Below are 24,581 nucleotides of genomic sequence, written 5' to 3'. Positions count from 1 at the left end.
AGTTCTCCATAAAAGGCATTGCTAATAAAGTGTTACATACAAATAAATTAGATTTGTTAATGGATAAGTCTTCCTAATGTCCCTTAGCCCCGGGAGAGACTGTTCTACTATTGCCCCCAGTTCCTCTAGGAAAAATGGACTTTTGACAACTTTTCTATAAAGAGAATGCTGAGGTGGCTCAAAAAGCTTCCAGAAATTCTCCCTAAGAGGTTGCTCCTTCTTTGCCAGCAAGCAAAGATGAAGAATGAAAAAAAAAAAAAAAAAAACACAGGTTGTAGGAGTAGCCAAAGACAATGACCTCACAAGATCCTCTATTTTAAAGTTGGAGAGAGGTGGAGCCAACATCCAGAATAGCCCAGCGGCTCTGCAGCTCAGAGGTACAACCGATTCAGAGTCACAAGTGGCTCCGCCATGTTGGACTGGGCGGGGCAAGCATACAGTATCTGTTTTGACCCAGGAATGTCACAGCTTAGATTCTTAAGTGCTTAGCGATTTAAAAGCATGAAACAAAAGTGCTCCTGGATAGTAAAAAATTACAGATTCACTATAGGACAGATTCAGACATAGAAGACCCCCATATGGGTCACAATGTTGGATGAATGTATGTAGGCTTGAGAGAAAAAAAAAATATAGAGAATAAAGTTAATGCCTTAAAAAAGGGTAAAGTCTTTAAAGAGACAGAGTACAGATAGTTATAGATTAAAAGAAGTAAAGTGATAGAGTAAAAATAAGCCACATAAAAATGGAAAATTCACAGAGAGTATGGATGATGTATTTTATTGTGTTTTCTTTGAAATTTTTGACTGTAAAGGAGCTAAATACAGAGAGACATTTCATTATATGGGCTGCCAGGCTAGACCAGAATGGACATCTTAATGGTATGACTTCAGAATTTGGATCTAAGAACATGATGCTTTGGAAAAGAGTTTCTTCTTTTGTTTTCACAGAAGATGAGACTCTGTGGATTGCTTCTATTCCAATATGGTATGATAGACCACGCCCTCCTGAAAGGTTGCTGTGAACACCCTCAAAAAATTACTTCGCTCAACTGCCGACTGAGATGAACCTAGCAGACAGGTTATACCATGAAAGACCTAAATAACAACGCCCCCATTCAGCAGGAAGCAGTTTGGAGAGAAAAAACTGTGCCCATTTTCCCAAATATTGTTTATAAATGTTCTTTTACATTTAAAGGGGGAGATGATATAGATATGAATAATTTGCATTGGTATGGATTTTAAGGTCAATTTTGTTATATGTATATGTATTTCTGATCTTGATTAAGCTATTGTGATTGTAGTTCATTTTAAAAACTGTAATGTATAATTAGGAAATATAGGTTGTTACTGGATAATCATTGATAATAGTAAAGCTTGTAGTTATGTTAGTTAGATGTTCTAGATATATAGAGTATATTTCAGTTAGATGGGCATTCTTCATATCTTTCAAAGACTGCAGAATATGGCATTTAATGTTTTAATTACTTAGGGTTTTTCATGACAATGAGACACGTCTGCTCCTGGCAGCACCAATCTACTTCGAGAGGAAGATGGGCATCGAAGAGGGTACTTATGGAGTTTGTTAGCCATTTGGGCAAGAAACTGCTCTTGTCTGGACTGTTGCATAAACTGGACACAAGGAACCCACAGAAAGAGGACTGCTGAACTTGCCTAAAGGTGAGATGGTTTGGGGGTTCCTGATTCATTAAAGAGTCTGCGAGACATTCTGCAGGACACAGCAGAAAGTGACTGAACTGTCTTTGGAATTTCCTGCTTCATGGAAATGTCTGCTGGATACTTATGGGCCTGTAGGCTGAAGATGGATGTCCCTACGGCACAGAGGAACTTTGGGTGACTGTCCAGGCAGTGAGTTGTCTCTGTCATTTCTAGAGTTTGAAAGTTGGATATGACTTGTTTACTTAGGTAATATTATATCCTTCTGGAGTCTTTGATGGAGTTGAAGAATGATTCAATAGTTATAATTTTCCTTAGTTATGATAAAAGATAAAATAGATTTAAATATTGTAACTGTAATTTTTGCTTGATAACTGTTTTGTTATATGTAATTTTGCTATGTTAAAGTTGAAGCCTTTCTTTTTTGTTTAAACAGAAAAAGGGGAAATGATGGAGGAGAGTTATCTGTCTATGTTATTTTCATTGGTTAATTAATAAAGAAAACTGCCTTGGCCCTTTAAGAGACAGAAAATTAGGTAGGCGGAGTAGACAGAACAGAATTGTGGGAAAAGGGGTAGCAGGCAGTGGGGAGACGCTTCAGGCAGTCGCCATATGCAGTCTCCATGCTTCTCCTCTCCGAGATGGACGCAGGTTAAGATCTCTCCTGGTAAGCCACACCTCGTGGTGCTACACAGATTACTAAATATGGGTTAAAGGAAGATGTGAGAATTTGCCAATAAGAGGCTGAAACTATGGGCCAGGCAGTATTTAAAAGAATACAGTTTCCGTTTAATTATTTTGGGTAAAGCTAGCCGGGTGGCGGGACACAGCCCCACCGTTTCCTTCAACAACCCCAAGCTTCCATTCTAGGAAATGTGAAGGGGTTGCCCAGATGAAGTCTTTTGGAAACCAGGGCATGGTGCTCCTGGAAAGAGAGCAGGAATCCGGTCTGCTGGCCTCTCTGAATCTATCACTCTTTCTCTCGATGATGTCTGCTCCATGCATCCTTTCCCATCTTCCTCCTTCCCCTCCACAACCAAATTTACCCTCTCCTGTGCCCCTCCTGCCACAGACTGGCTTTCAGTTCAGGACGTCAGAACATCTGTCTTCCTGACCCAAGATGTGGAACTCGTGCAGACCCTGCAGTGGGTGTTATGAACATCCCCAGAGAATGTTCTGGCTTACAACCAAGTGTGAGGACAGACAGAAAGAGTTACAGCAGCCAGCTAGCCCTCAGCAAACATCAGAATAATGAAAACAGCCCACAAATCATGAACAGAAATCATTCTGGTAGAGAAAATAATAAAATCACCCAGAATTATTTAAGATCTATGGCCTCTGTGGGAGATTTACAGCCATGTTCTTTATTAATAACTTTCAATTTTTTAAAAAGACAATTTATTTTCTTTATTGGCCAGCACTTGGTTAAGCCTTCACAGCCCAGAGTGCTCAGCAGTTGGCATGCCAAGGTCAGGGCTTCTCTTTCTAGATCCATGGCTAACTTTGACCCTGCTCCTAGCCAGCTCTCACAGCAGGTATCAGACATTGTGGAGAGAGGGTGAGGAGAAGCAGAGAGGCACTCCACGTGCACCCATCCAAAACCACCATCACTGTAGGAAGAACTCACAGCATGAAATCGCTGGGTGCAGATCAGTAGAGGTGAGCTCCCTATGAAGGACAATCGGATGTCACAGTTTTCACGTCCAACCACATCTCAGTGAATGCCAGTGTGCTCTTAACATACGCACAAAGTAGCTTGAGTGGTGGAAAACACACAAGGGATGAAAAGAACAGTAAGCACACCCTTGTAAATAGCCCATCGGCCATCAGGCGGCAGCCTGTGAGTGGAAAGGTCAGTCAGGTGGCACCCCCAGTGGCCAAATAAGGGAATTACACAGTCCTGTTTTACTATCTGTGGACCAGAGGCACGAAGACGCCATACACATAGCAGCCCTGGTGGTGTCGTGGGAAGGTGGGACTGAGTTTCTCAAATCTCCAACTCTCAAGCAAAGGAGTCAAGTATGGTAATCATAGAAAGAAACAGAACACATGGCCATCACCACTGTCTGGGTGATGCCACCACCCAAGAAAACAACTATGAGTATAGCTCAAAGGAAACAACGCCTGAAATAGTTCCCTCCTTTGAACCCAGGATTCCTCCCAGACAGACAAAATTTCATACCAAGGTTTTCACTTACTTCCAGCACTCTATTTACCATGGTCTGCAGCTCATTTGTATTTTCAGGAAGTAGTGCTGTATTATCGGTGAAATGCAAGTTATCGATTTGCACGCTACCTGTCTGCACACCTGTCTCCTCATCCTCCAGGGTTGTTGCCATTATTAATTCCAGAAATACATAAAAGAGTAATGAAGAGAGGACACATCCCTGCAACACCCCTACGATGGTCTTAAACTGATCCCTTAGTTCTCCATAGACTTTGACTGTGCAAAGGTATCTTTATAGGCATTGTCTAGAACTTTTATGATTTTCTTTGGGTACCTGTAGAACTTCATTGCTTCCCCAAGTCCTTTTCTCCAAATAAGTAAACTACAGGATATGGCAATGGCACCTGAGATACTTCAGCCATGTTATGGGAATGAATGATGGCAGATACCCGAAGACAGCACTGTTTGGAGAAATGCACAGGATAAGGCAAAGAGAAAGGTCCCCCACATGCTGGATAGACAGCATAAAGGAAGACAGTGGAACCTTGGGTATGATAATAACACAAGTGTCTAGGATTGCCCGGGATAGGAACAACTGGAGAACCGCCGTAAACGGGCTGCCCGTGCATGCATAAGCATTGCCTGGCATTGATGATGAAAAGAAAACACAGTCAAACCAAAGGCCAACGGAACAAAGTTTTTCAAGCCCCTTGCAGATCAGGGGACCTTTCACAGGCTTCACATCCACTGCCAGGGACTCAATTAAGATCAACCAAGCAGGGTTTTAATATTAAGAGGAATTAAATAAGGGGAAAAGAGAGGGCCTATTTTCAGAACTCTCCCTGCTAAAGAGATCCTTTTCTCCACTTCTGAATAAAGCTTGCCTGCTTACCTTTCAACAAAAATTACAAACTGTTCTCACCATGAAAAGTTATCTCTGGTCTCACAGTCAAATCATCTCTGACCTTGATATTACTTCTATATGAAAGCCAGGCACCCCATTTAACACAGATATGAATGGCTTACCATAAAGGACTTGCTTGCAGAAGTATGACATCCCTGCACTGAAATATTAGGCAGTTGCTAAGTTTCACTATTTTGAATATAATTTAATAAGATAGGAACCTGTCTGCAGCCTTTTAGTGAGAGGGAAAAGGGGACAGCAGATTATCAACATATTACATCCTCAATTCTATTGTGTCTTGTGTTATTACACAGATACACGCATACAGGTACACAGAAATAAAAGGCTGTTGAAAAATAGAAAACAACTAATTGCTAATTCTTTCTATGTATAGATATAGGTAAATGTTGTTGCATACTCTCCATAAATGCCTAATAATCAAAACTAAATACCTTTAACATGAGGAAAATCACAAAAGGTTTTTAATGTAAAAATAAACACCAGTGTCTTCTACATTCTCTGGTATCCTTTTTCACTCGATGGAAAAAGAATAAGAAGACCTACAAACTAGAAGAACAGTTGAGAGGCCTCAAGGGCTGACTGCATGGAACAATCATGAAATAAACATTGTATTCGAGTCTAAACAAGATGGGAGAAGTGGTCTTTAGTTTGGGGGACACCTCCTTCTGGCTCAGCTCTGTTGTTTACCACCATCAGCAAATACAGGTCCCAGAGTACAGGCAACCAACCAAGGTTTACTGATTTCTCATTTTTTTTTTTGTCTATGGTGGATGATAGCATCTAAAGACATGCAGTGTTTCTGAAATGTTTCCTTTTAGAAAAAAAAAAACAGTTTTAATTGAATGCAAAAACTTAACTCCCTAGTCTAAATGACTTTAAAAGGTAATAGGCTCCCTCGTGACATTGGGCTGATATGTCTGAGGTAGATTCTCATGGTGTGCCCCGCTCTTCCTCCTGAACTGTTTCATATTACAGAGATGGAGCCATACAGTGGTCCCAAAACACCCAGGGTTAGTAGCATTTCTTCTTTCTCTTCTCCCTTCTTCCTCCTCCCCACTTTTATCTCTCTTCTCCTCCTCCTCTCTCATCCCTCTTCTTCTGGGGGTATGGTTCCTAGTGGCCTTTCCCTAGATCCTCAGAAAAGGAAGTAGATTAGCATGATGCTCCAGCACTCAGGAACACTTGAATGTGTAGATCACCAATAGTCCCAACTCAGTAAACCACCCCCAAACACGGACACCATTGTATAACCTTTTGTGTAAATTACTGTCGTAAGCAAAAGAAGTTGGCATGAGTTAGTTACCAACAGCCATGTAGCATCAGCCCCTTGCTGGGTCATATTAGACAGGAAGACTTGGGTTACAGAATGTGGAATATCACAATAAACACCTCTATTATGGCAATGTATTGGGGCTTTGTTGCTGTTGTTTTCAATTTTTGTCACCAGCAAAACTATAATAATGAGTTGGTAGGAAAAAAATCTTTGGCTCATGCAAATGCTGAATAAACTATGTGTGGGCAAGGAATGGAGGAAGGGAAGGAGAGAAGGAAGGACAAAGGGATGGAGGATTAGAGGGAGGGCAAAAAGAGATTTACAAAGGGAAGACAGACAAAGCAAAAGAAGAAGGAAAAAGTGGGGTGGGAGAGCAAAAGAGGGGAGAGTAATATGGGATTCCCTTCTGTATGTTGTGAATACCAATGGTGAATACAGAAACTGCCTTGGCCTGCTGATAGGGCAGAACTTAGGTAGGCTGGGAAAACTACACTGAATGCTGGGAAAAAGAAGGGCAGAGTCAGAAGAAGTCATGCAGCCCCACTGGAGACAGATGCCAGAAATTTACCGGTAAGCCATTGCCACATGGCAATACATGGATTAATGGAGATGGGTTAAATTAATATGTAAGAGTTAGCCAATAAGAAATTAGAGCTAATGGGCCAAGCTGTGATTTAATTAATACAGTTTCTGTGTGATTATTTTGGGTCTGAGCTGCCAGAAACCAACAGACAGATTCATGTAACAAATTGGTGCCCATGTGGCCAACTAAAATCCACTTAAAACCTAAGAGGGCTTACAAAGGAATTCTAGATTCTCAAAAACAAAGTTTAGCTGCATTTATTTTCCCAAATGGACTTTGCTTGCTGGCAGCATGCTGCAGCTCCTTTAAGAAAGGTTTTCCTGATTCAGTACAGAAAAAAGACACACTGTTTTGAAACAGCTGCTGCTTTCTGGACCAGGCTGCCAGCATGAACTCTGACTCTTTCTGGAGGTCTGGCTATGAAGCATTTAAATGGGGTTTGTGAGGAGCGTACAACAACTTGCTTAATGGCAACGTAGACCTGCTGTGTGACTAAAAATGGAGCAATGTATGTGGCTCTCAGAGGCAGGAAAGAGCTCCACCATGCTGGACTGGGAGGGGCAAGCAAGTAATGTTGTATATACCCTAGTAATGCCACAGCTTAAGTTTTTAAGAAGCGCTTAGCATTTTAAGAAGTGCTCCAGGACAGTAAAGAATTACAGATACACAATAAGACAGATTCAGACATAAAAGACCTCTAAATGGGTCACAGTGTTGAATAAATGTATGTAGGTTTGGGAAAGAGAAGAAAAAATAAAGTATAGACAGTTATAAAAGGAAGCAAGTGATTTTACAGACAGTCATAGATTAAAGGAGTAAAGATAATAAAATAAATATTAAAAAGTAATAGAGTTAAAACAGGTCACATAAAGTTGAAATATGCACAGTCTGGATTATGTATATTATTGTGTTTTCTTTGAATTCTTTGAACGTGAAGGAGCTAAGTAACCAACATATATATTTTAAAGGTATCTTGACTTTAAAATTTGAGTCTAAGGATATATTGCTTTGGAAAAGAGGTTCTTCTTTTGTTTTCACAGAAGATGAGGACCTGTGGATTGCTTCCAACTAATATGGTTCGATGAACTACAACCCCTCGAGAGATCACCATGAACATCCCCCAAAAATTACTTCACACAATAAACAGCAGGAAGCAGTTTGGAGAAAAACTATGTCCATATTCCCAAATATTGTTTATAAATGTTTCTTAACATTTAAAGGGGGATATGTTATAGAGATTCACATTGGTATGGATCTTGGTCTATTGATACAAATTTAAGGTCAATTTTGTTATGTATATATTTCTGCTCTTGATTAAGGTATTTTGTTTCTGAAGCTCATTAACAATGTAATGTACAATTAAGAAATACAGGTTAATAGATTGTCATCTACAATAGTCAAGCTTGGAGTCATGGTAGTTAGATTTTCTAGATGTACAGAGATGCATTTCAGATGCATAGGGATTCTTCAAATGTTTCAAAGACCTTCAGAATATGGCATTTAAAATGTTTTAAGAACTTAAGACTTTTCATGACATTAGACACATCTGCTCTTGGCAACACCAATTACTTCAAGAGGATGATGGGCATCCAACAGGCTCCTTATGGAGTTTGCTAACCATTTGGGCAAGAAACTGCTCTTGCCTGGACTGCTTAACTGGACATGCAGGACCCACAAAGAAATGACTACTGAACTTGCCTAAAGGTGAGACAATCCTTTGGGGTTCCTGCTTCATGAAAGAGTCTGCTAGACATTCTGCAGGACACAGAAGAAAGTGACTGACAAACTGCCAATATAGGTGGAACTGTCTTTGAAATTTCCTGCTTCATAGAAATGTTTGCTGGATACTATGGGCCTGTAGACTGAAGTTAGATGCCCCGATGGTACAAAAGAACTTTGGGTGACTGTCCAGGCAGTGAGATGTCTCTGTCATTTCTAGAGTTTTGGAAGTTGCTTACAATGCATTTCCTGTTTACTTAGGTAATATAACATCCTTCTGGAGTCTTTGATGGAGTTGAAGAATAGATAGATAGTGATAGATACAGTTTTCCTTAAATATGATAAAAGGTAAAGTACATATAAATATTGCTTGATACCTATTTTGTTATATGTAATTTTACTATGTTAAAGTTAAAACCTTCCTTTTTATTTAAACAGAAAAGGGGAGGTGATGTGAGATTCCCTTCTGTATGCTGTGAATACCATTGGTGAATAAAGAAACTGCCTTGACCTGTTGATAGGACAGAACTTAGGTAGTCAGGGAAAATTAAACTGAATGCTCAGAGAAAGAAGGGCAGAATCAGAAGAAGCCATGTAGCCCTGCCAGAGACAGATGCCAGAACTTTGCTGGTAAGCCACTGCCACATGTGGCGATACACAGATTAATGGAGATGGGTTAAATTAATATGTAAGAGTTAGCCAATAAGAAGCTAGAGCTAATGGGTCAAGCAGTGATTTATTAATAAAGTTTCTGTGTGATTATTTTTGGTTTGAGCTGCCAGGAACCAACAGACAGCTTCATGCAACAGGAGAGGAAGAGAGGGGAAAGGAAGGGAGAGAAAAAAAACGGGAGACTCTTGAAGTCATAGTTCACCCATTACTGTTTGGGTAGGACTATATACATCACAGAGAAATGAGGCCTTACCCATTTCAGAAGTCTTTCAAAGTCATCCCCATTGTTGGTAACACTTTCGGGACTCAGCCCTTCTCTCTATTAAGAATTCTTTCTGTAGTCAATATAAATCCCTTCTGCTTGATCTTAAGCCCACTTACTCTGGTTCTGTCTCTGGAGGAAATGAACAGCTGGTCTCTGCAGTTGGCACAATAATTCTTCATACATTTGAAGAGAGGAAGCCAGCACCTTGTTGCCATTTTCTCCTGCCCCTTAACGATCTGAATTCCCATTGCTTTTCTTTTGGCTCCTGCTTTCTAATCCCTTAATCTAATGAAGCATATTAGGACTCCGTTCAGAGTTGGTAAAAATAGCATGTTGTCAAATGTGGGTATTAGTAGATCTGAAACAAACCCCTCTGACACAATGTGTGTCTGTGCCCATCCTTTGCCACCCTCTGTTGAGCCTGGAGCAAGCATAGATACTCCTCTGAAACCAAGCGATGGAATATAGTTTGGGCAGAAACACTCAAGCAGCCACCAAATATTTGATGACCTAGTCAATAGCATCTCCCATCATGCTGGGCACACAAGTTCAAGGAAGACAAAAACGTACATGGTTCCTGTGCTTATAAGCAATCTGCCAGTTTGATTGTGGGAGTGTGAGAGAGATTGTTAGATTCTGTCCATCAGAGCATCATTTGATTGGTCAGTGTGGAAGAGGGCCATCCTTTTTCAGGTACTAGCATCACAGAGCACCCACTCCTGGATCCAGTTCCCTGTCCTGTGTGTGCTGCCACCAGAGGCAGTAGCTACCCCTTATGTGTTACACATCTTAAACTCTAGATACCCATAGCATATTCTGGCTAATGATGCTGTTGTCATTGATGCTATAGGTCTTGGGATTGTCCTTTTCTCATCTGGGCTCCTTTCTTCTCCTGGCTGACCCCCACAGGAATCTATGATCTAAGTGTGCTATGCTATGTGCCCTGAAGTCTAACACTTCCTTCACAGGAAGTGAAGACACTAAGGCTGTGACTCAGTGTCCCAAACTATAGGTGTCAATGGTTTCTTGGAATTCTCAAAATGACACAGACATACCAAGGACACTTCCACTCTACAGTGGAAGGGGATCTTTTGTCACATGAAGGCAATGGGAATGGAGTTATAAAACACATTGCGGGTGTCTTTGCGGAGACAAGAAGAGCTGCAAGTTTTGTGTCACCTCTTTCAGTTCTGACCCAGAGAGTCCCTTTGAGGTCTGTTTACATCTCCAGCCTGAATATGCACCATCATCATTTCATTTTTATTATCCCCATTTTAGGAACGATTAAGTGGAAGCAGATAGCAGTTGCATTGAAGCAAATCATGAGAGGCTCTGATAGAGACAGCAGCCCGAGAGCTGGCTGAGCTGCTACTCGGTGCCAGGCTATTCTTAATGCGTGTTTGTGCAGCTGTCCCCCACTTACAAAGTCTTACAAACAAGCCACTCTGCACTCAGTTATCATTTTAACCATTTCCTACCCTTCCTACTTCCCATGCCATATCTGCACACGTGTGTGTGACTTTGTTTTTTATTTATTTTTGTTTAATTATTTTTTGTTTGTTTTTCTTTGTTTTGGTGACAAGGTCCTGTTATGTAGCCCAAACCGGCTTCAAATCCATGATTCTCCTGCTTCCATACCCAACGTACATTCCTTTTTAAATGCCCTACTCCACGTTCCTTAATGGCAGAGAATTATTATCGGCTTTCTGTAAAGATGTTATGTTCCAGAGATCTCTGCTGTTCTAGCCCCCACTACTTATCTATTAGTTATGAAGGACCCAATTAAAGGTTCCTAAGAGCAGCAGATCCACTTTTTTGGGTGCTTTCTTTCTTTTTTCTTTCTTCTCTCTCTCTCTCTCTCTCTCTCTCTCTCTCTCTCTTTCTCTGCCTCCCTCTCTCCCCCTCCCTCCCTCCCTCCTTCCCTCCTTCCCTCCTTCCCTCCCTCCCTTCCCTTTCCTTCCTTCCTTCCTTCCTTCCTTCCTTCCTTTCTTCTTTCTTTTCTTTTCTTTTTTCTTTTCTTTTTTTCTTTTTTTGATGTTTTGAGACCAGGTTTCTCACTCTGTAGACCTGGCTGGCCTCAAACTCACTAAGATCTGCCTGCCTCTGCCTCCCAAGTGCTGTGATTAAAGGCGTGCATCACCACCACCTGGCCAGTTTCTTTTTCCTTAAAACAGGTTTAGTCAATACATCAAACGCATATGTGTTTGAAATCTTTTCAGAGCAATACATTAGAAATTGTGGCAACAACTGCCCTGGGGAGGGTCCCAGAACTTGAGAACTGTAGCCCTGGAAAGCAGTTCCAAGATGATGAGGGGGTTTTCTTTTTACTAGATTATCAGTTGGCATGAGCTTTGAGCACAGAAAAGATGTCTTGAAGAAGTTACCCATGACGTATGGTAACCACCAATCAACATTTGTTGAATTCTGACTGTGTTCCGGTCAGAATTAACTGGTATTTGACTATAAAGTCTCATTTAATCTTCACAATGACTTCATGTAAAAGCCTATTTCACTAAAGGGAAATAGAGTGGGGTAATAGCAGCCTCTCATCCAGGCTTACCCAGCTGATAAATGGTAACATGGGGAATGGGATGTAGTTCTTTCTGACTCCCAAAACCATAAACTAGGTTGTGTTGACCTCGGGTTTTTCCAAAGAAGCCAAATTTATAAGCAACTGTAGGATTACTTTCAAAAACCAAGGGAATGTCATGAAATCCATGGCGTGGCTCACACCCACAACATAAGGAATTTTCCTGCAGTTCCTTGTTAAAGCATCCTGCGGACCCCTCCATTGGCTACTGAACCCCCCTGGATACTCCCCAGTCTTCCACAGGCACAGCAGCGCCCTCTCCAAAGGGAGGAGGCAGCAGCTCTCAGGCTGCCTTCTAAGACCCAACCTGTCTCAGAGGAGATTGCATGTGCGTGCGTGCATATGTGTGCTTGTGTGTGTGTGTGTGTGTTTGTGTGTGTGTATGTGTGTGTGTTTGTGTGCACTCACGCATGCCCAGGTGTGTTAGAAGTGGAATGGCTGGCCAACACCTAACTTTTTCAGGTGTATAGTTGCTTCATTTATTTAAAACAGTGATCTCTGGATGCTCACTTTGAGCCAGGCACTCTCCATAAGGGTTACAATTGTAGGCGTGAATGAGGTCCTTGTCTTCATCAAACATCCATTCTAGTGTGACGAGATAAGCCACAAATAAACAATCAAGTGTATAAGTGGAAAGCCGGCTGAAATGTATACTGAAAGAAAATTAAATTGGACTGTTGTGACAGAGCAGCTGGGTGACTGCTTTAGCACAGGTCACTGGGGGAAGGCTTTTCTGGGGACACTTTATTTACCTAAATTACAAGAGCAAGAATGACACCCATGCCCTTGGAGCTGCTGTGCTTCCAAATAACCTGCGTTTCTCTTTGTTTACAGTGTGAATCTGTGCTGCCTAGAACTCTACAGGATTTACACTGGTTTTGGTTTTTGGTTTTTACTTTAAAGCTATCATTTTTAAAAAATGAAGAGAATCATCAAGAAAAGTGACTAGATGCTGTTGGCCTTTCTTCCAAAGACCCAAGTTGCTCCCCTGCTAATTTCTCTGGTACCTACTCCTTCCCTGTAGAACACTCACCAACTTGCCTACTGGTCAAGATTCCACAGACACTAAGTTCCCATGGATTCCAGGGGACCTGGTGAACTGACATTGGGAACCTTGAAATAATATTCTGGGGACTGCAGCGACATTGAGAGACTAAGGTAATGCCATCCAGCACATCGAGCCATACTCTGGGGTTGAGGCTGATCCCTACCACCCCTGCCTGTGAGTGACCAGGGTTTCTGAATTTAGGAGCATCATAGCCCTGTAAATTCATCTATTGCTAAGCACCTTTCCTCAAAAATGTTTCCTGGTTTAACCAATTCAATATGCAAAGGTTCTAGTGTATGTCTTAATCCTTCCCCACCTGCTTACCAAAAAGATTAGCCACAGAATTTCTTTAAAAAGTGAGTTCCTTTTGATGCATTTAAAGTATGATCTATAAAAACTCAATCTACATGAGGGTTTTATTTCTCCTTTTAAAAAAAGAAAACAGCCATTATATCAAGGGCAATAGCATAAACTTGGACTCTTAATGATGGATTTTGAACTCTCTTATTATGTAATGGCTCTCATTCATTCCACAAATATTTATTGAACTGCTTTATGCAACGCACACATCCAGATTGCTATGAGGACACAATGATAGGAAGAAAGACACAGCCTCTGCCCTCTGAGAGCCTGCAGGCTCACCATCCCAACTCGGGGCTGCAATGATGGGGCTGCAACAGAGGTGTAAACCAAAGCTGTAGAGCATGCGGATAAGACAGCATACCACAACTGGGGTTGGGGAAGGGGGCCGCAGCATCTTAATTGGACTTCAATAAACTCTGATGACTTCTATAATTGCACAATTCATTCATTCCCAGAAAAGAACGTGGCATCTTGTGAATGAAGTAGAACACACCAGGGCACATTCTCAGAGCAGATGGGGCCCAATGCAAATGATAAGGAAAGGATAACAAACCTTGGAGAGCGAACCAGAGCCTTGAACACAAGAACAGATAAAATGCAGACCTGCTCCATAAACCCTAACAGTAGCAAGTATTTGGGCCAGGAAAGAATATACGGTTGTTTGTAGGATGCTCATTCCAGCAGCCACATGGAAGACTGATTTGGGCAAAGGCTGATTCAGGACAGAGAGGCCTAGTAAAGTAGGCCTCCATTTACGAGGCGGAACAAAGGCAGAACTGATGCTACAAATGATCCGACACCCAGAGGGAAGACTTAGTTGTAACAGGACATGAGGGTCCCAGGCCTCAGACCTGGGGGCCTGCACGAGGGAACTCTGGGGCCTCTAAGTAGTGACTTGTAAGGGCACTTGTGAGACGGTAACTACTTGAAACAGCTATCATGACCCCAGGGCATAGAGCTCCCCAGCTGCACAGCTCCTGATCCGTGCATGATGTCTCAGTCATGAATAACTCCTCTTCTAGAGATAGGCAGAGGCCCCTGTTCAACGGGAGGGATGAGAACACTTGAGAAATTATGGGCTCTCCACAGAAGCAGTGCAAAGGAGGCTTGCTGGGGTGGACAGCTGAGCTCGGGGTCCAGCTCTTTCTGATCAAATGGGAACTCAGCAGGGGAGAATAACTTCAACCAAGATCATCAGGTGTGACTTCGATCTCTTTACTCGGATGATGTCACAGCTGATGATGTCATGATCACAGAGGCCTCTCTCTCAATATTAAGAATTGGGTTTTGACTTCCACTGGCTGAGTCACAAATGTCCAGTTTACAGACCAACTGATAACTTAGCTGTCTGGGGCTCTGGCACATCATGGTGAGTTGTGGGGAGTTTATGTCTGACTGCTTGGTCTGAGAGACAGACGGGTGCTACAATATAAACACTGAATCTCTCCGAAAGTACACATACAAAGGCTTGGCGGTTTGCCTATGGCAGGACTGGAAAATGGTGTAACCTTTAGGATATGAGGTCTAGGGGTAGGAAGTTGGGTCATCAGTAATGTGCTTTGAAAAAATATTGGGTTCTCAGCCGGGTGGTGGTGCACGCCTTTAATCCCAGCACTCGGGAGGCAGAGGCAGGCGGATCTCTGAGTTCGAGGCCAGCTTGGTCTACAAGAGCTAGTTCCGGGACAGGCTCTAGAAACTACAGGGAAACCCTGTCTCGAAAAACCAAAAAAAATAAATAAATAAAAAAAAAAAATAAAAAAATATTGGGTTCTCAATATTTTCCTTTTGTTTTCCAGATACCATGAGGTGAATAGGCCTTCCCTCAACATGATCCCCACTATTAGCTTCATCTTACTACAGACCTAAGTCGAAAGGTTCGGGTGACCGTGGAGTAAAAGTCCATAAACTGAAACCAGCCTTTTCTCTCTAAAAGTTGGTGTGTCCCACTGAGACAGTGTGTCTGAGCTAATGGGAACTCACCAATTCCAGCTGGACTGGGAATAAACGAGCATGGGATCAAACTGGACTCTCTGAATGTGGCTGACAGTTGGGGCAGACTGAGAAGCCAATGATAACGGCACTGGGATTTGTCTCTACTGCATGTACTGGCTTTTTGGGATCCTATTCTCTTTGGATGCTCACCTTCCTAGGCCTGGATGTAGCGGGGAGGGTCTTGAACTTCCCACAGGGCAGGTTGCCTTGCCCTCTCTTAGGACTGAAGGGTAGTGGGGGAGAGGGTGTGTGGAGAAGTGGGAGGGAAGTGGGAGGAGGGGAGAAAGTGGGAATTTTGATTGGTATTATTTATAAAGTAATAAAAATAATTAATAAGAAAAAATAAAATAAAAATAATTTAAAAATTAAAAAAATAATAAAAGTTAGTGTGTCTCATTAATTTGTGACAGTTACAGGATGCTGCTGGGCATACTTGCTTTCTCCTCTATTTGCAACTATCTTGACATCATGAAACCTATTCTCAGCCAACTTGTCCATAGCAACTATGGACATAGTCTTAAATCTGTTACCCAGTGTGCTTTACACAGAAAAAGATTAGTATGAGCAGAGTTCTCTCATGATAAAAAAATTTTGGGAAATGTCATATTAAATAAAGTTGAAGATGTCTCTTTGTTCCAAGATACATCTGAACTTTCCAATTGCTAATACATTCTGAGATTCCTTTGGACTGAAAAGCAGTAAATAGCATTTCCCAGTCTTATTTATTTTATTTTCAGAACCATTTGTTGGAGTGTTTCAAGGGACAAATGCCAGCAGGACACACCTGCAAAACCCCAGTGATTACTCTTAGATATTAACCTAGAATCTAGATTATTGAGTGCCCACTGTGTGCCAGGCTCTGCTCCAGGTATTTTATAGATATCAATATATTGAATTCCCATTTTATAAGTAAAGAGACTGGAAAACTGCAGAGTTAAGAGATTTTTCCCCACTTTGTCCTAAATAGGCAAGCGGGTGAGCAGTGATGTTAATGGGAATTAATGTCTAAAGGTCAAATTTCAAAGTCTGTGATCAGTTGGTAGCAGGGCAGATTCTGAGTAGAACCTGGGTGCCCGTCGTCAGTCAAAGGAGACACGGTCAGCCCTTCCGCTTTTGTGCTGGTTTATGAGCTTCCTCGGGGACCATAAGACGCAAGCTCTAACTGGTACTATCTAGTTGGTGTCTTCAGCAAATTAATTTGTTGGCTTGTGTACATATCATCTCCCAATAGAACCGACATGAGTTAGAAAGCAATGCAATCACCGACAGCCATCCGAACAGAAAGAAAACCACCCGTGATTAGCCAAAGTAGCAGGAGAATGGAGACACATGCTTGAGGCCTGGCTTCTCCTATACTCTCAAAACTCCAGTATCTTGCTCCTGATGCCTAGATATGCAAACCAAGAGGCTGCTTTCCTTTGAGGTATTGCATTGCTTGCTCTTAGGTCGGGATCTCACCCCTGACTCTGCTCAGCCCAAGGATTGTCAAAGAAGTGTCCTACCCTCTCCCACTTCCTCTCCTTGTTCAGAAGGATTATCACCAGCTTCGGATGCATCTGGTAGCCATCTTCACTGAAGGACAGGTTTCTCCCCTCAAAAGTGACGTTGATCAGATACCTGTAAGGATAAGATTAAAGGAAGGTTAAAAGTATGAAAAAAAGCATTTCAAAGCAGAAGGCAGCTAGGTTGAGAGAAAGGTATAGAGAGATGGCCGCTAGTTAACTGGCACTCTGCAAATTCCTCCTGATTATGCAAGACCCATCTAAGTTTTACAATAGGAACTGTGTGAAAAAAATATTACTAAGAGTTGAAATAAGGACAGCTCATCTGAGTTCAGTAGAAGGCTCCAACTTTGACCAAATAATTAAGAAAAACAGATTTTATTTCATTTAAATTGTATACATGCATATTTGTCTATGTGTGTGTTGAGGAGTATATGCACATGTGTGCAGGGGTCTGCAGAGACCAGAAGGTGACACTGGGTCCCCCGGAGCTGTAATCACAGGTGGTTTGCAAGCTACCCAGAATAGGTTCTAGGAACCAAACCCGGGTCCTCTACAAGGACAGCACACGCTCTTACCTGCTGCGTCGCCTCTCCAGCCCTCATTTACACTTTTGAGCCTGACCTCCCCCCCCCCCACACACACACATCTGCAAAAAGTCTGGCACTATAAAGATCACCTAATTGAGTCTGCAAGCTTAAATGAGACAACTAGGTTAAGCACTTACCATAGGGTCTGGTGCATAGTAAGTGCTCATTAAGTGTTAACAATTATTATTCAAAAAAGGAGGTGGAATAAAGGGTGGAGGAGATGGAGACAAGAAAAGAAAATGGCTATGTACCAAGACAACTTTCTGCCAAAAAGAGGTAGCATGTAGGCGCTTAGGGTCTGTCTCCACCCCCAAACATGCATGCTCTTTCAATTCTTACTAAGATCTTGCTCAGCCCTTGTTTGTGAGACTGTCTGAGTGTGGTGGGCCAGAGGCATCTGGAACCAGGACTTCTGCTGGCTGCACACCAAGCAGAAAATACTGAGTGTGGGGAAAGGAGCGGGGATGGGGAAGCGGTTTTTTTATACAGTGCTCTGGGGACAGAAGCATAAATTCGTGGAAATTCTGGAAGCAACTAATTTCAGACCAGTGAAATAGTTTTCCTGCAGAACATTCGTCTCCAGCCCACCCTGTCCCTTGCAAGATGCTGGGTATAAGAAGCAGCTTCTTTACTGGGAATCCCCACAGGCCTGCTCATTGCAAGTGCATTAGTGCAACTGAGTGGATGGTAATTAATGTCCCTTTACCATCAAGGCCCACAGAATCAGTAAGGACAAGTTCTGTGCTCGTGTGACACGCCACTCCTGCCCTGTGGGCCTGACAGCTGGTGAGACAAACCTCTGCTAAGAAGCCAAGGAGGCACCTTACAAAGCCATGGAGAGGCCGCTCAGAGAACCCTCTTCTAACTCATCTTCCACACATCTGGGGACGTTGCTCACTGCAGGTTATGTTAGGTGAAGCAAGGCTGCAGGAAGGTATGTAGGTCCTTGCAGCAACTGGAAAGATGTCTATGCAGCACGAACCAAGCCCCTCAAGGGCACCTCTCATTTTAGGAAGGGCATGGATTGCTATGCCTGCCATGCCCCGCCGTCTGCAGCTGGAGCGCTACAGCTGCGAGCACAGAAGATTCCAGAAGAGTAGAAATTCCTGGAATTTTGAACTGAGACTTTTCAAGTCAGCTAGCTTGTCACTTCTTGCAATCGATGCTTTCTCTCTACAGCGTCATTGGCTTGCTCCTCTAGGTGTCTATTTAATGTCCCTGTTGATGGAACTTGCTATGGTGTCCTCCACCCTCGAGGCAGCCATATCACGAGTCTGTCTTATTTAAAACTGATTTCCAATCCCTTTGCAACTCTTCAAAACTCGTTTCCTCTTGAGATATTTTTATGGTCTTAATCTAGTCCTTCTTTTGCCGGAACATTCTTCAAATATTTGAAGATATATGTCAAACATCCCTTATAAAGATATATTAATCTGTGAAGAAACCCTAAGATCATTTGTTTCTATAATTTAATTTTGTAGATTAGGAAGGAGAAACCTTAAATTATTTGCTTAACATTATATTACTAATTTTGATCAGAAGTAATACTTAAGCAACATCCTAGGCCCCCACAGGCTTTCAACCATACTGCCCTTGGTCTCATAGCAACATGGGATTCAACAGATCCTGTTCCTTTATGTCCAGCATATGCCCCAAGGTCCTCCACTCTTTGAACACCCTCAATCAGTAGAGTGCAGCATCCCTGGCCAACTTAGCTCCCACATGGCATCTTCTTCATTTCTGGCTCTGTTCCTGACCTCTTAGTCCAGTCAGTGTGGCTTCCCTGAATTCGTCATCACTTTGAAGATGATATCTGGGTTTCCTATAGTTGACAATAACTCCAAACCCAACCCAAATCCCTATACTATGGAATATACTTACAAAACCAGCACTTTAACAAACTACAAGAAAAGCATCCGTCATCATGAGCTTGCAAAACATGTCATTCCTATAATAGTCCTGAACTACTTGGAATTACTTCTGGAGGTCTTCAGGAAAGATTATGCAACAAAAAGCCCAGTTTAATCCCGTTTCTCTTTTTGAAGAAGGAAGGAAAGATAGGAGGGAGTAACAGAAGAGATGAAAGGGAGGGAGAGAGGGGGACGAGACAGAAAGGAAGGAGGAGGAAAGGGAGAGGGGATAAATGAACTACCAGCCTAAGTACCCACCTCGTCACTAGGCAGGGCTATGAATTATTTTGCCTTTATCTAAAACACTATTAAAATATTTAAAAGAAGTGTCCGTTTCAGAAGGCGATGACAGAAGCTCCAAAAATGATTAACGTCCTAAGTAGCATGAATTGGGTTGTTACATAGCCCCACACTGACTTTTCTGAAGAAAAGCATAGATCTGGAAGCATAGATGGAGAAAGTCGAAATTTCGGGAACTAGAACCCACACGAAGGCACCTTAACTGGGCTGTAGCTAAATATCTCTCTTACTTTGGCCCCAGGTCGATTTCATGTGGAAATCATTACCTTGCTGACATATGTTCTCCCCTTCCTGTCTGCTGGGCTTTTCATCCATCTACGCTCTTCTTGAATGCTTTACACTTAGCAAGACTATCAATAAAGTTTTATGACACTACACAAAACCTTTCACAATGTGCGTGTTAATCATTTGTGGCGTTCCACAGCATGTAGATTAATAATTCACAGGATGTGTGTTTTCTTTCTGAGAAACTGCCTGTGACATGGCACCATTTACCTGCCGGGCACTTGCCGACTTACACCGGCCCTGAGCAAGGACGGCCCTTGAACAGCAGAGCACATTCGTCCACTCACTGGTGATAAGGGAGTGGAAGGATTCTGGCTGCCATCACTCCGCTGCTTGCGGGCCCAGCACCCAAACTTCAGTTATCCCTCTCTAGAACCAGTGTCTGACCTCCAGCTGTCAGGAAAAACAGTCCTTGGGATGAGCCCATGAAATAAAGAACGGCGCCCAAAAGGTGATTTTAAATATGAGCCTGTATAACAAGAGAATGTTCTGATACGGACATCTAAAGGCAAGACACCTGCCAAATTCTAAGCTTCTTCCTACAGTACAACTAGGAAGACCTGCCCATAAAGAGGCTACATGGGAAGAATGAAGACTAATTTCCACACAAGGCAGTGACACTAGGTCCTAAGATCACACGGATAATTAAACTTCCCATAAGAACTAAAAACATCCAATTACTTTTAGATCTGGCTATACTTTATTCATTTAAAATATTATGACCCTGAAACCTCCATATAGAAGTCCCAGGTAAAACAATTAAACTACAGTTTAATTGTTTAATCAGTGAAGATTCTGAGCCCCCATAATCACTGGTTTCCCTACTCACGCTATTCTCCCACACGCAGCAAATACCCCTGGATTAAGGGAAAGCCGAAGGCAGAAATGTTGCCCATAACACGCTCTCATCTCTCTGAAGTCCAGTCAAGGTTGGATATATTAAATTTTACTTAATTTTTCTCAGACGCGGTTTGACATCCAAGACGCCCAGTGGCCTATCTCCTAAAGTTGTAGTATCACACAGAATCTGAACTTGTCAGGGGTCAAAGAGAAGTGAAAAATTATTCATTGAAAACTCTTATTTTAGAGAGAAGCAGGCCCCAAGATGCTAAATGATCTTCCCAAGGGACATTCATATTCAGGCGCAGAGATCAGATCATGTATTTTGAAGAGTTGAGTGTCTTTTCATGACGCTCTGAAGAGACATTAATTTTCAAAGCCCCCGTTGTGCATTTTAGGATCTTCATAGCACACACCATGCTCCGGATTACCTAAATCCCTACTGGAGACTAAATGAAGTAAAACAGATCTCCCCTCCTGCGTACCTCCTGGTTGAACAGGAGACTCAGAATCTTGATGGGATCCCAGCCAACACATTTGGTTTACATGACCTAAGTCACACTCCAGCAGGTTTTTAATAGGGTCAGACAAAGGTTAACAAACCTGTGCCCTTTTGACTTTGGCCACACAGAACTCTCACACAGTGTCACGTAGACTAAATGCCTGAAGTGATGACTCAGCAATGTGTCCTGTGTGGGAGGCACCTGAAGGAGTTCTGCCAGCATTTGTCAGCAAACCTAGAGCCCTGGCATGGTGGCACCTTTCCATCTTCATATTGTTACAAAGTATTAGCTTTATAGAAAGCAATACCCACTAATGTGGTGGCAATGCAAAACAGCACCGTCAGCCTGGCTTATCCAACCCTGTCATTGTCTCCCAGAAGAGTTCTGTGGCTTTACACAGACCAGGTGACAGGGTTAGAAACAGCATCCAGAGGTGCTTAACCCCAGTCCACCATGTCCCTTCTGCTCACCACCATGTTTCTAAAGGGGGCAGATTTTCAGAAGGCAGGTCCCATTCTCTAGCAATTAAAAGTAAAGTAGAGAGAACCTAGCTCCTGTGGAATAAATTCTTGACCACCTGCTTACATCTGTCTCTGAAACTCTTATACTCTGTGACTTGGTACCAGCAATACATCTCTAGCCTCTAATATCTCTAGTCTGTCATCTACTAAATAGATTCTAAACTTCCAGGTAAGACGGCAAACCTGGAGCGGCCTCTACCTGATCCATTTGAGAAAAAAATCAATGTGAGAGAGACTTTGTTTCAAAGAGAAATAGAAGGAAAAGCTTTGGAAATTCACAGAGGCAGTAATGGAATGACTAAAAATGCAGAAAAAAGATGGGCAATGCACTAAGAAGTAACACAGGGCTCCAGGTTTGGGGCTCCCTGCCTGCGGAACAAAAACAGAAACTTTCCCCAAAGGGTAAGCTATGCCAGCCTGGTGCAAGGACCCACAGACCTGCCCTTGAGACAGACCCACAGTGCCCACAAGGCTCGGATTCTCTTGTGAGTCTTCACAAGATGGTAATTAGAGAAGAAATCCATCCTATGACTTAAACCATGGAGTGGAGAGTACCATCTTGAGAGTGGACTCGTTATTAAAACCAGGGTACTCTGAGAGTTCAAATAGAGGCTGGGGCCCAGGGACAAGACAGTTCTGAGAGGAAACTGTGGAGTGGGAAGAGAATAATTAGGATGTGGGGGATGAATACGAATAAAATATAATGATAGGTATGTTAAAAACATCAAAATGAAACCAATTACTTTGTACGCAAACTTAAAAATTTAGCAAAAAATAGATTGATAAAAGGCCATCTTAGAACCTGGATGATGTGACATGTTCTTTATTGGACATTTTATTTTTTCTTTTGAATTAATATTTATAAAAGTGCTTAAGGTATACAATAGTATGTTACAGGACACATATATAATTAACAGGTGATACAGAACAGCAATTAAGATATCTACCACCTTGCACTTCTTCTGATAAATACTGTGTCTGTTCGGAAACTGCAAAAAGATTGGCAAGGCCACAAATCTTTCGGAGTAGAAAGCACTGCTGGAAGTGACCAATTCTTCTACACATTTTCCCTGGAAATAGTGGAAACAATTTCTCACAAGATCATAAATATGAATTTTAAAACTTTTAAAACCAGCTCATAAGAATCAGTAATGAAGGAAGGCATCCAAGATATTTGCAAATTAGATTTTTATATTTATTAATATTATGGTTTGGTTAAACTAAAAAGAAATGTCTTACTTTTTGCTAAATTAGGAATTCAGTTATCAAAATGAATCCTGAACAATTAAATCACTATGGTGGATTTGATAGTCTGGTAGGTTGTGTCCAGAGGATACTTGTATTTGGGGATTTTATATGGATTCTCTGGGACTCAACTCAGAAAAGTGTTCACATTAGTAATACAGTCTATGTTCAATGAAAGACTCCAGACAACACTTCCAAATGCTAGTGGGGAAAAGGGGGGAGAATAAAAGACCTACTCACAGAAAAAATGAATATATTAGATCTCACACACACAAGATCAGACCATGTGGTGAGGAGTTTACCAGCAAGGCCCCGTTAGATTTATCTGTCCCTAAGTTGGATGATAATATTTCGAAGGTACTTAAATGTCAATATTTTTTTTTGTTCAGTTGGTTGGTTATTTCGAAAGAACACTTGAAGCAACTTTGAAAATTCTCTTACAGCTATAATGCCATATAGCAATATGAAGTCATGTACTGGACAAAATAATTAGAAAATTAGTGTTGTAAGCTATTTCTCTTACTTAGGAAAAAAATGATAGCTAGTGGAGAACATTAGAAGAAACTAATTTAAAGGTCAAACCACAATATCCATTTATAATTACTTGAGGCAGATTAAAAATAGTTTGTCTTCTAATGAATTAAACATTTTTATTATTCTGAAATGGTATTTAATATCATAAATTTGTTTTGAAAAGGATTGTTCACAAACAGCGATAAGTTCAAGTTGGGCTGGTCCATATAGAAACCATTTAGATTCTATTTGTGGTAGTAGATTAATGAGGGAGATTGTACAATGTCCTGCAAGGTGGCTCCTAGGAGCCTGCCATGTTTCCTCTTCACTACTGGAGGCAAGAAATGCGCTTCATCCCTCTGGGAGTTCGGGATGAAGTGCATTCATTTGAGGGGCAAATGGTGACATCAATCACCATCTACTACAAAGGAAAAAAATCCCTTCAGACACGAAAGCCCAACGATGAAGAATTTTGAGAGCTGTTACTTGGATTCTGTTTCACAACTAAATGTCATGACTTAGTTTTATCTGAAATGAAAGAAAATAGGGGAGGATCGTCGAGACTCGCCCAGTAATTCTCTGCCCAGACAGAAGAGGGTAGAAACCATTTTCTTTCCTCCAGAAAGCTGTTATCTGTGGACAGCCGTCAAATCAGTAAGATTTATGTAGAGGTGCTACATACACACAATGGAATTCTATTCACCTAAAAAGAACAATGAAGCCATGGGAGATGTGCCTCTGCCCATACCCCTAATGGCTGCTGCAATCTGCACCATTCTCCAAGGGGGTCAAGGTGGCAGTCCATGCCAGGCAACAATTCTCCCCTGGACTTACTTAGAGCTCTGCCGGAGATCAACACAGAGGCTTGCGCCAGCAGTAAGAATCATAAGCAAATGGAAACGGTTGATCAATGTCCCCAAGGGCTTATGGGGGTGAGATGCATAAAAGAAAAACAAGAAACAAAACCAATCAAATGAAGAGGGAAATATTTTTATATATGCACATGCACGTGGGCACACACACACACACACACACACACACACACACACGAATGCACAACACACAGTACAACAAGCCGTGTTAGGACATTATAAGGTGGAGG

General features: G+C 41.9%; 1 protein-coding gene across 1 annotated transcript in view; it reads right to left on the bottom strand.

Moving 5' to 3' along the window:
- Window positions 1-24,581, bottom strand: part of Grin2b (glutamate ionotropic receptor NMDA type subunit 2B) — a 344,377-nt gene that overhangs the window by 112,962 nt on the left and 206,834 nt on the right. Inside the window, exon 7 of the mRNA XM_042054500.1 lies at window positions 16,773-16,887. Within this exon, the coding sequence (XP_041910434.1) occupies window positions 16,773-16,887 (115 nt within the window). The remainder of the gene's footprint in view (window positions 1-16,772; window positions 16,888-24,581) is intronic.

The sequence above is a fragment of the Arvicola amphibius genome, chromosome 2, assembly GCF_903992535.2.
Source record: "Arvicola amphibius chromosome 2, mArvAmp1.2, whole genome shotgun sequence".
Classification (NCBI taxonomy): Eukaryota; Metazoa; Chordata; class Mammalia; order Rodentia; family Cricetidae; genus Arvicola; species Arvicola amphibius.
This window is presented reverse-complemented; position numbering and strand designations above follow the sequence as displayed.